The following is a 20,388-nucleotide window of genomic DNA, read 5'->3' as shown; positions in this document are numbered from 1 at the left end:
CTTTCGGTCCACAGGCCGACGCTCTATCCACTGAGCCAAACCGGTTTTGGCGAAGCAAGATTTTTATAACTCACATTGTTCTACTTATACTGTGTAATCCACTTAAATGTTAGCTATTAGCTATTTTTTAAACTAGATAAAAGAGGAAATTGGAAAATGACATTTTATTTTATTTGGCGATGAATGCAGGAATAAGAGGAAACCTCAACTAAAATATGTATATCTTTGCAGAAACATGCAAAAGGACAAGATTTACTTAAGCGAGTGTGTGAACACCTCAATCTTTTGGAAGAAGACTACTTTGGTCTAGCCATTTGGGATAATGAAAACTCCAAGGTGAGGAAATTGCTGATAATGTAAGAAGCTGTGTTGTTAATTAATGTATTTATGCCTGCCTCTCCAAGACACTTAGAGTTATTCTTATTTCTCTAGACTAGAATGAACATTTTAAAGAAAAAATATCATTTCTGCTGTGTTCTTTCATCATTGAAAGTATCTATAGTTTAGTTTTAAAAGACAGGCAAAGTACAGAACTTTGATATCCTGATTAGCAAGTATATACCAATCACCTTATGTATTATGCAATTAGTATATGATCTAGTATCTAGCAGGTTTATAATAAATGTTTGTTGAATGGATGGTTCTATCATAATTATCATACTATAATTATAGGATAATTATGATATACAGGGATTGGCAAAAGTAGGTTTATAGTTGGGAGTATGCAAAACACAGAGTTTATCCTTGTATTATTATTTATTAACTAGGGGCCCGGTGCACGAAATTCGTGCACTGGGTGTGTGTGTGGGGGGGGAGTGTCCCTCAGCCCAGCCTGCTCCCTCTCACATACTGGGAGCCCTCAGGCGTTGACCCCATCACCCTCCAATCGCAGGATCGGCCCCTTGCCCAGGCCTGACGCCTCTGGCCTAGGCGTCCGGCCCGAGCAGCGGGAACCTGCAGTGGCAGCGGGGGGCGCCGCGATCGCGCGGGCTCCGCCCCTGCTCCTGCAGGATGCCTCTGACTGAGGCGTCGGCCTGGGCAGCGGGGACCCACAGCTGCAGCGGCCCCGCGATCGTGGGCTCCGCTTTAGGCCCAGGCAAGGGGCCCCTAACTCCTGGGACTGCCAGCTTCGACCGTTCCCAGCTCCCATCGCTGGCTCCACCCCTACTTCCTGCTATCACTGGCCAGGGTGGAAAAGGCACCTGATTCTCTGATCATGGCTGGGGGGCAGGGCAAAGGCGGCCCCAGCTCTTAGCTCCCCGCTGGGTTTCCAATCACTGTCAGTGGCAGGGGGCTTCTTCCTGCTTTCCCTTTCGCCTCCCTGCATTGTGCCTACATATGCAAATTAACCGCCATCTTGTTGGCAGTTAACTGCCAATCTTAGTTGTCAGTTAACTGCCAATCTTAGTTGGCAGTTAATTTGCATATAGCCCTGATTAGCCAATGAAAGGGTATCGCCGTATGCCAATTACCATTTTTCTCTTTTATTAGTGCTGATTATTGTATTATTTTCCATATGAACAACTGTAAACCTACTTTTGCCTCTGCAAACTTATAATTTGAAAATAACATTATAAAAGAGAATAAAGTCCCAATATTGCTGAAACACTTATACAATGAATCTGACATTTTCTTCCAACCTAAAAGAAAACCAGTAAAGTTAATTGAAGGAAATAAAAAAAGTGTGAGAATATAGAGGAGGGAAGAAAGGTTAAAAGTCAAGGATTTTTAAAATATATATTTTTTTTATTGATTTAAGAGAGGAAGAGAGATAGAAACATCAGTGATGAGAGAGAACCAATGATCGGCTGCCTCTTGCACGCCCCACACTGGGGATAGAGCCCACATCCAGGCATGAGCCCTTACCAGGAATCTTATCATGACCTCCTGGTTCATAGGTCGATGCTCAACCACTGAGCCATGCTGGCCAGGCAGAAGTCAAGTATTTACTTCAGAAAACTTGAATTATTTCCTGGGCCAATTAACTGAAAATTACAAATATTTAGCTCAAAATTTAATGATGAAGACTTTAGTTCAGTTTAACAAGTATTTGCAGGTGCTATACTAGATGATATGGATATAGCTGTAAATAGGTAGACATAGTCCTTGCCCCCTGGAGCTTACAGTGAAGAGTGATGAGTGTCATACAAATGGAAGTACAAGACGTCATGGGAGAATGTAGCCAGGGAAGTCCTCTCTGGACAGCTGATGCCTAAGCTGAGACCTGAAGGATAAAATGGGCTAGTGAACTAGAGAGAGAAAGGCCTGGAGTTGAGAGAGTAGCATTGGAGGAACTAGGAGCCATCCAGCCTGGCTTACTATAGGGAGTGAGGAATAGAGTAATAGATGAATGTGTGGATGAATTATTTTACCTTAGGAGTGGGAAAATCACCTTTCACAGGCTAATAGCAAACACACTAGTATAATGAATATTACATTAAGAGTGTGAGGAATTTAGTTTTTAGTTATCTGAAAGGATGGATTGTGTTCTATTGATTCATGACTGGCTTTGAAGGGCAAATGCCAGTTATGATTGTGTTTTTATTGTCTGGTAAATGAGAAAGACTAAAATAAATTTTGTAAACATACTTGCAGAGTAGGAGGCCATTTTGGGGATCTTATCTTTTGCTTTGGGTTGACATCACTAGTGGACTTGTTTATTTTTAAAATATGTTTTTATTGATTTCAGAGAGAGGAAGGGAGAGAGAAAGAGAAACATCAGTGATGACAAAGAATCATTGATCGGCTGCCTCCTGCATGCTCCCTACTGGGGATGGAGCCCGCAACCTGGGCATGTGCCCTGACCAGGAATTGAACCATGACCTCCTGGTTCATGGGTTGAGGCTTAACCACTGAGCAACACCAGCCAGTCTAAATGTGGCTTTTTAAAACATGTAAGCAGTGAAACCTAGATTACTTGCACTATAGTGTCTATAAACAACTTAAAGTTCTTTGGTCTTAATGAGAGACAAAGAAGAAACACCCAGGTTACCCCTTTCTGACAGGGCTTAGACAACTGTGTGCCTAGTTTTATACTATAGATTAATTTTATATTGTATTATTTTTAACATATATTTCTTAATCAGCTGTGGTAATTGTGGAAGCCGGGGAGATAAAAGGAAACTAGTCCTCACTCTTGTGCTTATTGTCTGTTATAGTAACTATCCTATATAATAAAAGGGTAATATGCAAATCGACCAAACGGCTGAATGACCAGTCACTATGAAGTGCACTGACCACCCGGGGGCAGACGCTCAATGCAGGAGCTGTCCCCTAGTGGTCAGTGCACTCCCACAGCAGGAGCGCTGCTCAGCCACAAGCCAGGCTGATGGCCGGTGATCTCAGCAGTGGTGGAGGGAGCCTCTCCGGTCTCTGCAGCAGCACTAAGGATGTCCAACTGCGGGCCTAAGCTGTTAGTTGGACATCCCTTGAGGGCTCCCGGACTGCTAAGGGGTGCAGGCCGGGCTGAGGGACCGCCCCCCTCCAGTACACGAATGTTGTGCACCAGGCCTCTAGTCTTTATATAACAGTTAAAGTGGTATGTGGTTAAATAGAAAATTGTGGTGTTCAAGCTCATTTCTTTGGTAGGGCAGATGGGATGCTCACCTGTGCTTTGCTCTTGTTGGTAGAGAGTGAAGAGGGAACACCTTACTTCTCTTGTCTAAATACCACTAAAATTCAATTTTAAACTTTTTAGTGGAGGGAATGGGAAGGGATTGGGAAGAGGTGTGAGAGGAGCTCCTGGGATGCTGGTAATCTATATATATAAAACCCTAAGTAACCGGAACGACCAGAACGACCAGGATGACCTGTTGCTATGACTTAGACTGCGGGGTGGTGGGGCCGGCTGGTCAACCTCCCATGGCCTCTCCCCCTGGCTGGCCAACCACCCACGGCCCCTCTCCCAGGCCGGCCCCACCCCCGATCGGCCCACCCCCACCTCTGTCAGAGTTGGGGCTGGCTGGCCAACCTCCCGCGACCCTTCCCTCCGGCCAGCCTCAGCCCCGATCGGCCCCCTCTACCCCAATTGGGGCAGGGCCAGCCGGCCCCCACCCATGCACGAATTTATGCACTGGGCCTCTAGTGTTGTTATATATTTGCTTTGATAATTTATGTACTTTTCTATATGCATCTTATGTCAATAAAATCTTTGAAGCAATTCAAATTAGAACTTTCTGTCTTTAAATGTTTCCCAAGGAGCCTATGAAAGATGTTAAGGGGGAGGCTCTTTTCACATACAATTATTTTATATGGTTCACCACAGTGCTGGGAAGATTTTAAGTGGGATTGGAAAACAGTGAAGGGAGGGGTTAATGTGGACAAGACTAGTCAGGGGAAACAAAATAGTCATTCAGTAAACATTAACTGAGTAAGAACCATGTGCCAGATGCTGTGCTGACATAGAAAAGCTGGAAAAATAAGATCTGAGTGATGTCAATAATCCTGGTTATAGGTCTCTACTAGTTGTTATAGTGTAATAAAATAACAAGTGCTTATTTAGCATTTCTTGTTTACTAAGAGCTTTATATACATCACTTCATTTAATCTTCATAACTCTATGAGATAGGCACTACTACTAATATTTCATTCTATAGATGAGGAAACTGAGGTATAGAGATGCTAAAAAGGGACACTCAGCTAGGAAGTAGTGGAGCTAGGATTCCAGCCCAACTGTCTGGCTTTATATTTCTGTGCTATGTGAAATTAATACAAGAATATTGGAAATGTAGGTTGACCTAGAGGCACTATTTGAAATGGTCAGTAATCCTAGTTCTGGTACTCTCTTGTTTATGTTTTGGAAATTTGTATGAATGCCTTTTCTTCTTTTTACAGACATGGCTGGATTCTGCCAAAGAAATAAAAAAGCAGGTTCGTGGTAAGTAAATATTGCCTTTTTGTATAATTCTTTCTTTTAGTAGGTCAGCGGATTTCCAACCATCTTCTGGCTGTGGGTCACTTTAGAATCCTGACTATAGTGGATGGCTTTGAAATTGAGATAAAGCCTTCCCCTGGAAGGAGGAGATTCCATAATAGAGAGGCACAACGGTGGTGGACACTGTTAAGATGTAGGTCAGATCTTGATGATTTTTTTTTCTTTTTTTACAACTAGGCAAAGTTGGGGAAGATAGGTTGAGAGAACCAGAAGGTGGAAAAGAACAGAGATGAAAAGAGAAAAAGGATAGGGGAGTCAGTTCTCAAAAGGGTAGTGATTGAAACTGTAGCAGCCCTCAATTAGAAGTATGCTGCCTGATCCTGTCCTTTTTAAAATGTTCTGGACTATTGCATTCTAACTGTCTCCATGATTTTCTCTCTACAGTTTGTTTTGTCCCTTTTCAACATTCTTCTTCCAAATTGAAGTATAAGAATAGATAATAAGAATTCTTTGCCAATGATCCTTTTGACATTGTGGCTTTCTCCTAGCTTCAAACCCTCTAGAACAATGGTTCTCAACCTTCCTAATGCCACGACCCTTTAATACAGTTCCTCATGCTGTGGTGACCCCCAATTTCATTGTTACAAATTGAACATAATTAAAGCATAGTGATTAATCACAAAAACAATATGTAATTATATATGTGTTTTCTGATGGTCTTAGGCGACCCCTGTGAAAGGGTCGTTCGACCCCCAAAGGGGTCACAACCCACAGGTTGAGAACTGCTGCTCTAGAACATATCACTGCTACACACCCTGCTCCGACTAATGTCTAGGAATAGGTATTTCTAGGTCAGTTAAGTATAAATTAGTATTTTCTAGCCCTAGGCCCAATGGGATGGCTAAAGGATAGAGACTTTCTTTCCCCAACACCCCATTTATGACTAGATGTCCTTTTAATTTAGTTTATTTTGAGGAAGCTTTTAGGAACTGAAAGATGTTAGTCATCATGATTAGAAGTTTTAACTTTTAATCACCTGGAAACAAATTTTTTTATTTGTTTCTTAAAAGAAAACACTTTTATTATGGTGAAATGTTTTCCTTTAGACCCTATTTTTATTTTTATATATTTTATTGATTTCAGAGAGGAAGGAAGAGGGAGAGAGAGATAGAAACATCAGTGATGAGAAAGAACCATTGATTGGCTGCCTCCTGCACGCCCCCCACTGGGGATCGAGCCCACAATCCGGGAATGTGCCCTTGACCGGAATTGAACCTGAGACCCTTTAGTCCTCAGGCCGATGCTCTATCCACTGAGCCAGACTGGCTAGGGCTATAATTATATTTCTTAAGACAGAGAAATAAAATACTCCCTTGAACTAGCAACTCTCCATATTTGCTCCCAGCCTATAAAATCTTGTTTTAAAATGCAAGTCAAAAAAATATTCAGCATATTTGAAACATGACCAGAAAAACTTAACTCCTAGCCCTTTTCAATGAAAATACTTTTAATATTCACTTTTATTTAGGAACAAATGATTATACAAGAAAACTCTTTAGGAAGAAATGTTAAAACAGTTTATAATAAGTAGAGAAGAATATCTGGTAGATTAGCTTTCTGGCTTTAAAAAAATCTTTTGCTAAGAAAAAAACTCTAAGTGTTTGTCATTTTTTTTTAAATTAAAAAAAAAAATTCTTACTTCAACATAGGAAAGAAAAACTGTGTTCCTAAAACAAACTTTAATAGGGAATCAAAATGTAAGCATTTCATTTAGCCAAAGAGAAAGAAGATTGATATTTATTTATTGCAGAAGTTTTTAAAAATACATATATATTTTTATTGATTTCAGGGAGGAAGGGAGAGGGAGTGAGAGATAGAAACATCAATGATGAGAGAGAATCATTGATCAGCTGCCTGCTGCATGCCCCACACTGGGAATTGAGCCCAAACCCAGGCATATGCCCTTGACCGGAATTAACCTAGGACTCTTCAGTCCACAGGCCGAAGCTCTATCTACTGTGCCAAACCAGCTAGGGCTGCAAAAGTTTTTTAAAATTATTTTTCATCATGCAAGTAATATATACTCATTGTGAAAAATTTCAACATTATGAAAGTAAATCATGGAAAAAGTAAAAGGCCCCTAATCCTGTTTTCCAGATTTAAGCACTATTAAATTAGTATAGTCTACAAGATTTTTTTTTAGGCATATGTAGATTTCACCTTTTACAAATACAATTATGCTATACATTGCTATGTATTATGTATTACACAATATGTGTATTATGCTATATATAGTTTTTAAAATTAATTTTTAAAATAGGCAATAGAAAATATATGGTATAAAATTAAAAGATGTAAATGAAATAGTGCAGGGTAGATCTCCCTTCTACCTCTGTCCTTTAACCGATTCCTTGTGTTTTTTTTCAGAGATGTTTTGAGTGTATATAGACACATGTGCACACAAATGTGTATTCTAATATAAATATGTATTAACATATGTGTGTCTTAATATAAATATGTATTGAACATGTATGTTTTGATATAAGCATTTAATATTTATATGTATTTAATATAAATATGCAACCAGCCCTAGTCAGTTTTCTCAGTAGTTAGAGCATTGGCCCAGGGACTGAAGGGTTGCGGGTTCAATTCTGGTCAAAGGCATGTACCTTGGTTGTAGGCTTGATTCCGACCCCGGTGTGGCATGTGTGGAAGGCAATGTGTCTCTCTCACATCGATGTTTCTCTCTCTCTGTCTCTCCCCTTCTCTTCCACTTTCTCTGAAAATCAATGAAAAAAAATATCCTTGGTGAGGATTAACAGAAAAATTAAAAAAAAATGCAGTCTTTTATGTAACACAATATAGAGTATTTTTCACATCAACATATACACATTTATTTCATCCATTAAAAATTTTTAAATGATTATATAGTTGTGACATATTACATATAACTAGTACTATTGATGGAAATTTTGGGTTAATCTCAATACTTTGCTATTACAAACAAGGTTGCAGTGAGCATATATTTTATTTATATAATATATATCTGTGTACTTATAAATGTCTGTAGATAAAATCTTAGAAGTAGAATAAAAAACATGAATATTTTAAATTGTAATAGGTAGTCATCAATAACATTTTTTTTCATATTTCAAAAATATAGAAAACTATGGAGTCTAATATAACAAATACCCATGTACTCATCACCCAGAATTAATGTGTTAACATTTTTTAATATGCCTTCCACATTCTTCTTTTAAAAATGTTTTTATTGATTTTTAGAGAGAGAGCTATAGACAAAAACATCAATGAGAGAGGAACATCATTGATTGGCTGCTTTCCATGCCCCACCCTGGGAACTGAGCCCACAACCTGGGCATGTGCCCTGACTGGGAATTGAACCTGTGACCTCTTGGTTCCTGGGTTGAGACTGAACTACTGAGCCACACCGGCAGGCCATGTGTTAATATTTTTAATTTAAAATAGAACCATACAAGGTTTATCTCTTGTTTTCCTCCTAGTCCCATTCCCATCTCCCAATGCATAGAAATCTATTATCATGAATTCGGGGTGATTCCTTTCAGTCCATGTTTCTATATTTTCCTTTCATGTATACCCATATACAGTGTGTGCGTGTGTGTGTGTGTGTGTGTGTATATAAAATTTTGTCTCATTTTTTGAAATTTCCCTCTGACCCAATCTTACCTTCTTCTGAGATTTATCAGTCTCTTTCTCTCTCCTTGCAGCTTGATTTTTAGCTTTCTTTAATTCCATTGATTCTGAATAAGAAAGATCTCCCCTGCTGAGTTAGGATAACACCTCCACACCTTTCTTTCTGGTATAGCACAGAGCAAAGGCAAGAAATCCCATCTATATAGTAAAACACTGATATATAATGTACACAAGTTATGTTTTTAAAAAAATCTATAGCCCAAGTATGCCCCTTCTAAATATATCCTTCTCTCCTTCCCCTACAGAAGTCACCACTGTTCTGAATTTTGTGTTAATGAGTCCATTATATATTTTAATGGTTTTTATTACTATGAATGTATGCTTAAAACTGTTTCACCTTGCCCTAACAGGTGTTGGAGAAAACTGTTTCACCTTGCCCTAGCAGGTGTTGCTCAGTGGTTAGCAGGTTTGATTCCGGGTCAAGGGCACATATCTGGGTCGCATGTTTGATTTATTTTTATTTATTTATTTTTTTAATATATTTTATTGATTTTTTACAGAGAGGAAGGGAGAGAGATAGAGAGTCAGAAACATCGATGAGAGAGAAACATCGATCAGCCGCCTCCTGCACATCCCCCACTGGGGATGTGCCCGCAACCCAGGTACATGTCCTACCGGAATCGAACCTGGGACCTTTCAGTCCACAGGCCGACGCTCTATCCACTGAGCCAAACTGGTTTCGACAGCATGTTTGATTTAGATTGAGTGGCAACCAATTGATGTATCTCTCTCCCTTCCTCCTTCTCTTCCTTCCCCTCTCTCTAAAAATCAATGGAAAAGCCTGGCTAATGTAGCTCAGTGGTTGAGTGTTGACCTTTGAACCAGAAGATCATATTCCATTCCAGCTCAGGGCATATGCCTGGATTGCAGGCTCGATCCCCAGTGGGGGCGTGCAGGAGGCAGCCAGTCAATGATTCTCTCTCATCATTGATGTTTCTATCTCTCTCTCCCTCTTCTTTCTTCTCTGAAATCTAAAAATGTATTTTTTAAAAAATCAATGGAAAAATATCCTCGGGTGAAGATTAAAAACAACAAACAAGTTATGTTTATATTATATTGTAGTGTATGAAGTGTGCAAAAGCATTATGGCTAAGAAAACAATGTACATACCTTAATTTAAAAATACTTTATTGCTCTAAGGAGGTAAAAGACCTGTACTCAGCCCTGGCTGGTTTGGCTCAGTGGATAGAGTGTCAGCCTGCGGACTGAAGGATTCCGGGTTCAATTCCAGTCAAGGGCACATGCCCAGGTTGCGGACTTGATCCCCAGTAGGGAACATGCAAGAGGCAGCCAATCAATGATTCTCTCTCATCATTGATGTTTCTATCTCTCTCTCCCTTCTCCCTTCCTCTCTGAAATCAATAAAGACATTTTTTTTTAAAAAAGACCTGTATTCAGAAAACTACAGGACATTGAAAAAAGAGATAGAGGAAGACATAAACAAATGGAAGAATATACCGTGTTCATGGATTGGTAGAATCAACATCATTAAAATGTCCATACTACCCAAAGTAATCAATAGATTCAATGCAATCCCCATTAAAATACCAATGGCATACTTCACAGACCTAGAACTAACTCTTCAAAAATTCATATAGAATAAAAAAAAAAGATCCTGAATAGCTGCAGCAATCCTGAGAAAGAAGAACAAAGTTGGAACGATCATAATACCAGATGCCAAGCTGTATTACAAAGCCACTGTTCTCAAAACTGCCTGGTACTGGCACAAGAACAGACATATAGACCAATGGAAAGAACAGAGAACCCAGAAATCGACCCAAGCCATTATGTTGAATTAATATTTGACAAAGGAGGCAAGAGCATACAATGGTGTCAAGACAGTCTCTTCAATAAATGGTGTTGGGAAAATTGGACAGTTACATGCAAAAAAATGAAACTAGACTACCAACTTACACCACACACAAAAATAAACTCAAAATGGATAAAGGACTTAAATATAAGATGGGAAACCATAAAAATCTTAGAAGAATCCACAGGCAGCAAAATATCAGACATATGTCATAGCAATATCTTTACTGATACAGCTCCTAGGGCAATCGAAACTAAGGATAAAATAAACAAATGGGACTACATCAAAATAAGAAGTTTCTGCACAGCAAAAGAAACCATCAACAAAACAACAAGAAAGCCCACTGCATGGGAGAACATATTTGCCAGTGTTATAGCTGATAAGGGTCTAATCTCCAAAATTTATAGGGAACTCATACATCTTAACAAAAGGAAGGTAAACAGTCCAATCAAAAAACGGGCAAAGGACCCAAGTAGACACTCTTTGAAAGAGGACATAAGAAAGGCCAAGAGCCATATGAAAACGTGCTCTAAGTCACTAATCATCCGAGAGATGCAAATCAAAATGGCAATGAGGTACCATCTCACACCTGTCAGAATGGCTATCATCAACAAATCAACAAACAACAAGTGCTGGCAAGGATGTAGAGAAAAAGGAACCCTTGTGCACTTTCGGTGAGAATGCAGACTAGTGCAGCCACTGTGGAAAACAGTATGGAGTTTCCTCAAAAAATTTAAAATGAAACTCCCATTTGACCCAGTAATCCCACTTGTAGGAATATAACCAAGAAATCAGAACCCCTATGTTCATAGCAACACAATTTACAATGGCTAAGATTTGGAAACAGCCTAAGTGCCCATCAGCATATGAGTAGATTAGAAAACTGTGGTACATCTACACAATGGAATACTATGCTGCTGTAAATAAGAAAGAACTCTTACCATTCGCAACAGCATGGATGGACATGGAGAGCATTTTGCTAAATGAAATAAGCCAGTCAGAGAAAGATAAATATCACATGATCTCACCAATTTGTGGAATATAATGAACAACATAAACTGATGAACAAAAATAGATCCAGAGACAGAAGCATCAAACAGATCATCAAACCTCAGAGGGAAGGCAGGGGAGGGTTACGGGGTGTTAAGAGATCAACCAAAGGACTTGTACACATGCATATAAGCATAACCAATGGACACAAACACTAGGGGGGTGATGGCATGTGCTGGGGGGTGGGAGTGGCCGGGGAGAGGTCAGTGGGGGGGAAAAGAGACATCTGTAATACTTTAAACAATAAAGAATTTTAAAAAATACTGTATTGCTAAAAAATACAAACCATCATCTAAACCTTTTGGAAAAATGGTGCCAGTAGACTTGCTTGATGCGGGGTTGCCACAAACCTTTAATTTGTAAAACCAAAAACACATTATCTACAAAGTATGATAAAGCAAGTTCAATAAAATGAGGTATGCCTATATTGAGAGATGTCACAAATAAATAATGCTGTTGCCAAAAGAGAACATTCATATATCATTCATATGACCTCTGAGCACCCACAGTAGTGTACTAGTATAAATCATATTTTGAAAACTATTGCTATAAACATGTCTACCTATAAGATGGTTTCCTTCTTATTTTGCCTATATAGTTTTAGTCTTTTGTAAACAAAACTGTATTAAGTTGAATAAGAGAAAAATGAGACCCTCTAACTTTACCTCTTAAGTGGTTTCTAAACAAATTTTATAAAAATAAAACTATTTCACTCACAAAGCATGAAAATATTAAAACCTCAGGAAAAATAGAATATTTTTAGGTATTTCTAACAATCAGAAACTTAGGCATAAGCATAAAATTCTTTTGCGTTTATTTTTACAGGTATCCCTTGGAATTTCACATTTAATGTAAAGTTTTATCCACCTGACCCAGCACAGTTAACAGAAGATATAACAAGGTAAACAATTTATTAATAGTCAAATATGTAATAAGTAATTCTCATGATCGTAAACTCTGGGAATTTCTCTTCAGAATTGAAGGAAAATGATGAGCTATTAAACATAAGATAAAGTTTCTGATCATATTCTAGTGAAAATGTATCAATAATGTCATCTTTGAATCTGAAGGGCAATGTCTACGCATTTGGCAAATCCGTGTGAAAAAGGCCCAATTTCAGAACCAAACAGCCTTTATTACTACCTAACATTGAGCAAGCTTACCTTTTGAGGCTGACTCCTCATCTTGTAATCTAGCAATAATTCCCCCCTCACAAATTATTTTTGTGAAAGTTAGTTGAGTTGATATGTGTATGGTTCTTACTGCACTCAACAAAACATTAGTTTCTTGACCTCCTTCAGACTTTCCCTCTTTTCTTACTAAACTCCTTTCCAGCAATGACTCCAACATAGTCACAGTTTTAAAAAAAAGGGGGGGGGGGAATTTTCAAACACACAGAAAAGAACAAATAATAGTGCAAGAAGCAACCATAAACCCACTACCTAGATTGAACAATTATTAATATTATCTCATATTTACTTAGTCACTTTTTCCCCCTCTTCCCTTTTTCCCCTCTCTCTTCCCCTTTCTTCCTTTTTCTCTCTCTATATTTTGTTATTGTTGCTGACATGGTAACATCTTTTCTCTTTTGGCTATAGATATTATTTATGTCTTCAACTTCGACAAGACATAGTTGCAGGACGTCTGCCCTGTTCCTTTGCAACTTTAGCTTTATTAGGTTCTTATACCATCCAGTCTGAGCTGGGCGATTATGACCCTGAACTCCATGGTTCGGATTATGTTAGTGATTTTAAACTGGCCCCAAATCAGACCAAGGAACTTGAAGAGAAAGTCATGGAACTGCATAAGTCATACAGGTAAATATGTCTCCAGAGTTTGTTCTGTATTTGTTTTGGCAATAAGTTTAAACCCTTTACCTGGTCTTAATTCACTGTTTGCTTTAGTGGGAACTGGTGCCACAGAATGAGTCAGCATAAGCTCAATTCCCTCCCAGTTCATTAAGTCATTTAAGTCCTCTGATCTCAGTTTTCTCATCAGAGTAATGGGTGTTGCATTGTGGGAGAAACAAAATGAGCTAATATATGTAAAGTACTAAGCACAGTGTCTCTGGCACATAGTAGGTGCTCAATAAATGGTAGCTATTTTAATATTACTAGAGACCCAGTGCACGAAATTGTGCACTTGGTGGGGTTCCTCAGCCCATCCCGCGCCCTCTTGCAGTCTGGGAGACCTTGGGGGATGTCCAACTGATGGCTTAGGCCCGCTCCTCTTAGCGCTGCCATGGAGGCGGGAGAGGCTCCTGCCACCACCACTGAGCTCGCCAGCTGTGAGCCCTGCTCAGGGCTTCTGGCTGAGCAGCGTTCCCCCTGTGGGAGCACACTGACCACTAGGGGGCGGCTCCTGCATTGAATGTCTGCCCCATGATGGTCAGTGCGCGCCATAGGACCCGTCGTTCCACCGTTTGGTCAATTTGCCTTTTATTATATAGGATTGCCATACCTTATTTTTTCAAATTTTAAACTTATACTATATTAAGCATCTTGAGATTCTAGTGCAGGGTTTCTTAACTTGGGGTCTATATACATGGATAGACTTCAGAGGGCCCATGAAACCCCAGGAGGTATTTTTTAAAGTCTTTATTAAAGTTACTGCTTTTTCTCATGGAAATAATTGGTAATGTTGGGAGATAGCAAAATACTTTTATCAAAAGCAGGATTTATGGTCATACTGAGCTGGATTACATTTTTGGCTATTCTTGGTCATGGCCTTGGGACTTTGGGTCATTCATTTAATTTCTCTGAGCCTCAGGTTTTTTATATGTCTGGTGGAGATTATTTACCTCAGAGGAAATAGGATGGTTGATAGGATTGGGAAAGATAATGGGTGGAAAAACTTAATACAATGTCTTACATAGTAAAAATTCAATGAATGTTAACTAATATTAAAGTGCCAATATAATTTGTGTTTCTTCCTACCATACTTCCCATATTTGACTTGCTATAACTAAATTTTGTAAGCTGCTTTAGCATACTAAGGTGAATGTCTGATCTTGGCCTTGAGTTAGTACCCTGAGTTATGGTTGGCATGAGTAGGTTACAATGTTCCAGAAGGTCACACTGCTGAGAAATCCAGAATAGTCTTATAGGCTTTACATGGTACTAACAAGTATTCTGTCTAGACATTGAACAATCTTGTTTACCTTGGAGTGGTTCCAATAGGATTGCATGCATTGAGATGCTTTGAGTAAGGGACCTTTAACTCAAGTTGCCCAAGTTCTGTCTGCCTTATTGCCCCTGTAGTGTACATCAGTCATGAGAACCATAAGGCTTTTAAGTCTACAACCTATATAGCAATAGCCTTGTAAGAATAACCCTATTCTCATGAGGTCACCTATTTCCAAAGAAACACTAATATCTAGGACCCCCTAAATATACCATTTTCTACTTATTAATGATTATAACTTAATGATCTTGCATTGTCCTTAAATACATTTTTAGTACTTTTATTTATATTCTGATTATGATTCTAGAAAATTTTATATTTATAAAATATATATATTCACACACATATATCCATGCAAAAGCAAATAATAGAAACAACCAGTTAAAGTAATTTGGTTTGTTAGAATGTCAGAATTTAGGGGAATGCTCTTTTTAGTTTAAAAATAATTTTTATGAGAGCAACTCCCAGCTTTAAAACCCTCAAGAAGAGAACCAAGATGGCGGCATAGGTTAACGCCGGAGTTTGCTGCTCTGAACAACTACTTCAAAAGTGAAACCAAAAAACGGAAGGGACATCACCCAGAACCACAGGAACGCTGGCTGAGTGGAAGTCCTACAACTAGGAGGAAAGAGAAACGCATACGGACACTCAGAGGAGGCGCAGTGCTGAAGTCAAATTCTGAGGTGCGGAGTGCGCGGAGCGGGCTGGCGGCGGAGGGCGCGGTTGTTGTTTTCAATCGGGAGGGAGTCGCAGACTCTGAGCACCAGATCCGGGCGAGTCTTTAGGGACCCAGACTCAAACGGGAGAAGCGGGACTGTCTGGCTTCGGTCAGAGGGAGTGCAGCTTTCTCTCCGAGCTTTGCAGCGGGTGCTGGGACTCAGAGAGGCAGAGCCCCTTGGGACGGGACTGAGAGCCGCCATAACTGCTCTCTCCGGCCCACCCTGTTGATCCTGTGCGACCCGCCCCGCCCAAGCCCTGCACAGAGGCATTTGCCGGATAGCCTCAGGCAAAGGCTAGATTAGCACCTCCCTAGAGGACAGAAGTTCTCTCACTGCTGACACAGCTGATTCTCATAGCCACTTGGCCTGGAGGTCAAACCCTCCCTGGAATTAGCTACAACAATCAAGATTTATCTATAAGACTGCGAACAAAGACCACTAGGGGGTGCACCAAGGAAGCATAACAAAATGCGGAGACAAAGAAACAGGACAAAATTGTCAATGGAAGAAATAGAGTTCAGAACCACACTTTTAAGGTCTCTCAAGAACTGTTTAGAAGCTGCCGATAAACTTAATGAGATCTACACGAAAACTAATAAGACCCTCGATCTTATATTGGGGAACCAACTAGAAATTAAGCACACACAGACTGAAATAACGAATATTATACAGACGCCCGACAGCAGACCAGAGGAGCGCAAGAATCAAGTCAATGATTTGAAATGCGAGGAAGCAAAAAACATCCAACCGGAAAAGCAAAATGAAAAAAGAATCCAAAAATGCGAGGATAGTGTAAGGAGCCTCTGGGACAGCTTCAAGCGTACCAACATCAGAATTATAGGGGTGCCAGAAGATGAGAGAGAGCAAGATATTGAAAACCTATTTGAAGAAATAATGACAGAAAACTTCCCCCACCTGGTCAAAGAAATGGACTTACAGGTCCAAGAAGCTCGGAGAACCCCAAACAAAAGGAATCCAAAGAGGACCACACCAAGACACATCATAATTAAAATGCCAAGAGCAAAAGATAAAGAGAGAATCTTAAAAACAGCAAGAGAAAGAAACTCAGTTACCTACAAGGGAATACCCATACGACTGTCAGCTGATTTCTCAACAGAAACTTTGCAGGCCAGAAGGGAGTGGCAAGAAATATTCAAAGTGATGAATACCAAGAACCTACAACCAAGATTACTTTACCCAGCAAAGCTATCATTCAGAATTGAAGGTCAGATAAAGAGCTTCACAGATAAGGAAAAGCTAAAGGAGTTCATCACCACCAAACCAGGATTATATGAAATGCTGAAAGGTATCCTTTAAGAAGAGGAAGAGGAAGAAAAAGGTAAAGATACAAATTATGAAAAACAAATATGCATCTATCAACAAGTGAATCTAAGAATCAAGTGAATAAATAATCTGATGAACAGAATGAACTGTTGATTATAATAGAATCAGGGACATAGAAAGGGAATGGACTGACTATTCTTGGGGGGGAAAGGGGTGTGGGAGATGTGGGAAGAGACTGGACAAAAATCTTACACCTATGGATGAGGACAGTGGGTGGGGAGTGAGGGCGGAGGGTGGGGCGGGAACTGGGAGGAGGGGAGTTATGGGGGGGAAAAAAAAAGGAACAAATGTAATAATCTGAACAATTAAGATTTAATTAAAAAAAATAAAAATAAAAAAATAAAATAAAATAAAATAAAAATAAAAATAATTTTTATTATTGATAGTAAAATCTTGGGCAGTCAGTAAAATAGTAAAAGAAAATATTTTACTGTTGCTGTGGAGCCAAACAGCAGATGGTGTCAGATTATGATTGATGCCTTAAATCTATCTCTGATGATTTTTTACTGGCTATTTGATCATAATAGAATCTCAGGTTATCCAATGCTTGATTCTCCTTTGTAGCATTGTTATACAATCATCATCCTATCTAATAAAAGAGAAACATGGTAATTAGCGTACGACCGCTACCCTTCCCATTGGCTAATCAGCGAGATATGCAAATTAACTGACAGCCAAGATGGCGGCCGGCAGCCAGGCAGCTTGAAACTAACATGAGGCTTACTTGCTTCAGTGATGGAGGACTCCAACGTTCCCCGCCTGCCTTGCCAGCCTCTGAGCCTGCAGCTTGAAACATTGTAACAAATATAGAAGCTAAACAAAACCCCAGAAACCTGCTTTCAGCCGGCCGGGATCTCAGAGCTGGAGTTATACATTGTTTTGATTATAGAACCCAAACAAACCAGATACCTGCTTTCAGCAGCAGAGGCCTCAGAGCTGGAGCCAGAGCTAAAGCTGGCCCAGAATAAAAAAGAAAAAAAGAAAAAAAGGAGCAGTTGGGAGCTTCAGTCACCCGCCAGCCTGAAAACAGCCCTCAGCCCCTCACCCAGACTGGCCAGGCACCCCAGTGGGGACCCCCACCCTGAAGGGGGTGTGACCAGCTGCAAACAGCCATCATCCCCTCACCCAGGCTGGCCAGGCACCCCAGTGGAGACCCTCACCCTGATCCAGGACACCCTTCAGGGCAAACCAGCCAGCCCCACCCATGCACCAGGCCTCTATCCTATATAGTAAAAGGGTAATATGCCTCCCAGCACCGGGATCAGCAGAGCTGAGAGGCCTCCCGGCACTGGGATCAGTGTGACAGGGCAGCGCCCAAACCCCCTGATCGCCCTGCGGCTCTGTGTGTGACGGGGTGGGGCCACAACCTCCCTATCCACCCTGCTCTGTTCCTGACAGGGGAAGGCACCCCAACCTCCTGATCAGCCCTGCTCTGTGCCTGATACGGGGGAGCTCCCCAGCCCCCTGATCGCCCTGCGGCTCTGTGTGTGACAGGGTGCGGTGCCCCAACCCCCTCCCCCCACAGGCCCTGTGCTGTGTGTGACAGGGTAGAGCCATAACCTCCCCATCGGCCCTGCCCTGAGTGTGAGTGGCAGCACGCCAACCCCCTGATCGGCCCTGCTCTGTGGGTGATAGAGGGTGGCGCCCCAGCCCCCTGATCCGCCTTGCTCTGTGTGTGACAGGGGGCGGTGCCCCAACTCCCCTATCGGCCCTACTCTGTGAGTGACGGGGGAGCTCCTCAACCCCCTGATGGGCCCTGCTCTGTGCGTGACAGGGGGGAGCTCCCCAACCCCCTGATCTACCCTGCTCTGTGCATGACAGGGTATAGAGCCCCAACCCCCCTGATGGGCCCTGCTCTGTGTGTGACAGGGGATAGCGCCCCAACCCCCTGATTCTCCCTGCTCTGTGCGTGACAGAGGGTGGCGCCGCAACCTCCCCATCCACCCTGCCTTGAGTGTGACAGGGGGCGGTGCCCCAACCCCCCAATCGGCCCTACCCTGAGCGTGACTGAGGGTGGCATCGCAACCTCCCAATCCGCCCTGTTCTGTGCATGACAGGGGGCGGCGCCCCAACTCCCCAATCGGCCCTGCTCTGAGCCTGACCAGGGGCTGCACCTAGGGATTGGGCCTTCCCTCTGCCACCCGGGAGCAGGCCTAAGCCAGCAGGGCGTTATCTCCCAAGGTGTCCCAGACTGCGAGAGGGCACAGGCCGGGCTGAGGGACCCCCCCAAGTGCGCAAATTTTTGTGCACCGGGCCTCTAGTCATAATTATAAGCAGCTAATTATTATGTATTATTATGTGCTAGATATTATGCTAAGCACTTTACATACAATGTCACATTTAATCTTTATTACCACCTTTTGAGTTAGGCCAGCCTTGTGGTCTTCAAGACTTTTTTAAGGTTAAAATTACTTTTATAACAATACTAAGATGATATTTTACTTTTCACTGTGTTGAAATGGATGGAGCACAAATAAAGGCAATGACATCAAACTGTACTAGTTGTTATTATATTCTTTACAGACAGGCACTTTAATTTTACTTTTTAACTTGAAGTTAGAAATAAGACTAAAAGGGCCAGTTCACTTAGAAATTTTCTTGATGAGGAAGTAAAAAGTATTAATTTTATTAAATCTTAAATACATTTCTATGTAATATTCTTTGTGGTTAAATAGGACCTACACACAAAGCAGTTCTGCTATATACTGAGGTACAACAGTTGTCTTGAGGAAAGCATCTGAGTAATTGTTTTGAGTTGTGAGTTGAATTAGCCACTTTTTTTAAATCTTCACCTGAGGATATTTTTTCCATTGATCTTTAGAGAGAGAGTGCAAAAGAGGGAAGAGGGAGGAGGGAGGAAGGAAGAGAGGGAGGGAGCGGGGAGAGAAAGAGAGAGAGAGAGAAAGATCAATCAATGCAAGAGACACATTGACTGGTTGCCTCCTGCATGTGCCCCAACTGGGCTGGGATCAAATATGCAACCGAGGTATGTGTCCTTGACCGGGAATCAAATCCACAACCCTTTCGCCCAAGGGCTGACGTGCTAACCACTGACCAAACCGGACCGGGCTGGTCACCTTTTTTATGAACACTGTTTTTACTTGAAAAAATGACTATGGCCCTGACTAGTTTTGCTCAGTGGATAGAGCGTTGGCCTGCAGACTGAAGGGTCCCGGGTTCAGTTCCAGTCAAGGGCACATTCCCAGGTTGTGGGCTTTATCCCCAGTAGGGGGTGTGCAAGAGGCAGCCAATCAGTGATTCTCTCTCATCATTGATGTTTCTATCTCTCCCTCTCCCTTCTTCTCTGAAATCAATAAAAACATATTTTTTAAAATGAGTATAATTATTCAGACTTGGTTATTTTGAAGACATTTTCTTAAAAGTGAAGAGAGCCAGTACATTTAGGATTAGTAAGCAACTGACAGTATTTGTTGGTGATAAAATGATAAAATTCAAGCTTTCAAGTGAAAATTGGAATTTTGGAAAACTTGTATTTGCCACCATGATCTTGACAAGTTACAAATATTTAAAGACTTTTCTGATAAAGTTGTGGTGATTTTAATGAATGTGATTTTTTTTTTATATCATACACTGAAATGTGTCAACATTTGGAAAATGTGCATTATTACTCAGTGAACCAATGTTTTTCAGATATGAAGTTTGTGATATAAATCATG

At 40.9% G+C, this 20,388-nt stretch overlaps 1 protein-coding gene across 37 annotated transcripts in view; it reads left to right on the top strand.

Annotated features, from left to right (window-relative positions):
- Window positions 1-20,388, top strand: part of EPB41 (erythrocyte membrane protein band 4.1) — a 174,470-nt gene that overhangs the window by 79,348 nt on the left and 74,734 nt on the right. For all 37 annotated transcript variants that reach the window (XR_009452051.1, XM_059690506.1, XM_059690492.1 and 34 more), the window contains 4 exons: window positions 232-336; window positions 4,834-4,876; window positions 12,291-12,366; window positions 13,064-13,282. Coding sequence is in view for 36 of the 37 variants with exons in the window: in XM_059690506.1 (XP_059546489.1) it covers window positions 232-336; window positions 4,834-4,876; window positions 12,291-12,366; window positions 13,064-13,282 (443 nt within the window). In the remaining variant the exon portion in view is untranslated. The remainder of the gene's footprint in view (window positions 1-231; window positions 337-4,833; window positions 4,877-12,290; window positions 12,367-13,063; window positions 13,283-20,388) is intronic.

The sequence above is a fragment of the Myotis daubentonii genome, chromosome 3, assembly GCF_963259705.1.
Source record: "Myotis daubentonii chromosome 3, mMyoDau2.1, whole genome shotgun sequence".
Classification (NCBI taxonomy): Eukaryota; Metazoa; Chordata; class Mammalia; order Chiroptera; family Vespertilionidae; genus Myotis; species Myotis daubentonii.
Note: the sequence above shows the minus strand (reverse complement) of the source record. Positions and strands in the feature narration are given on the sequence as shown.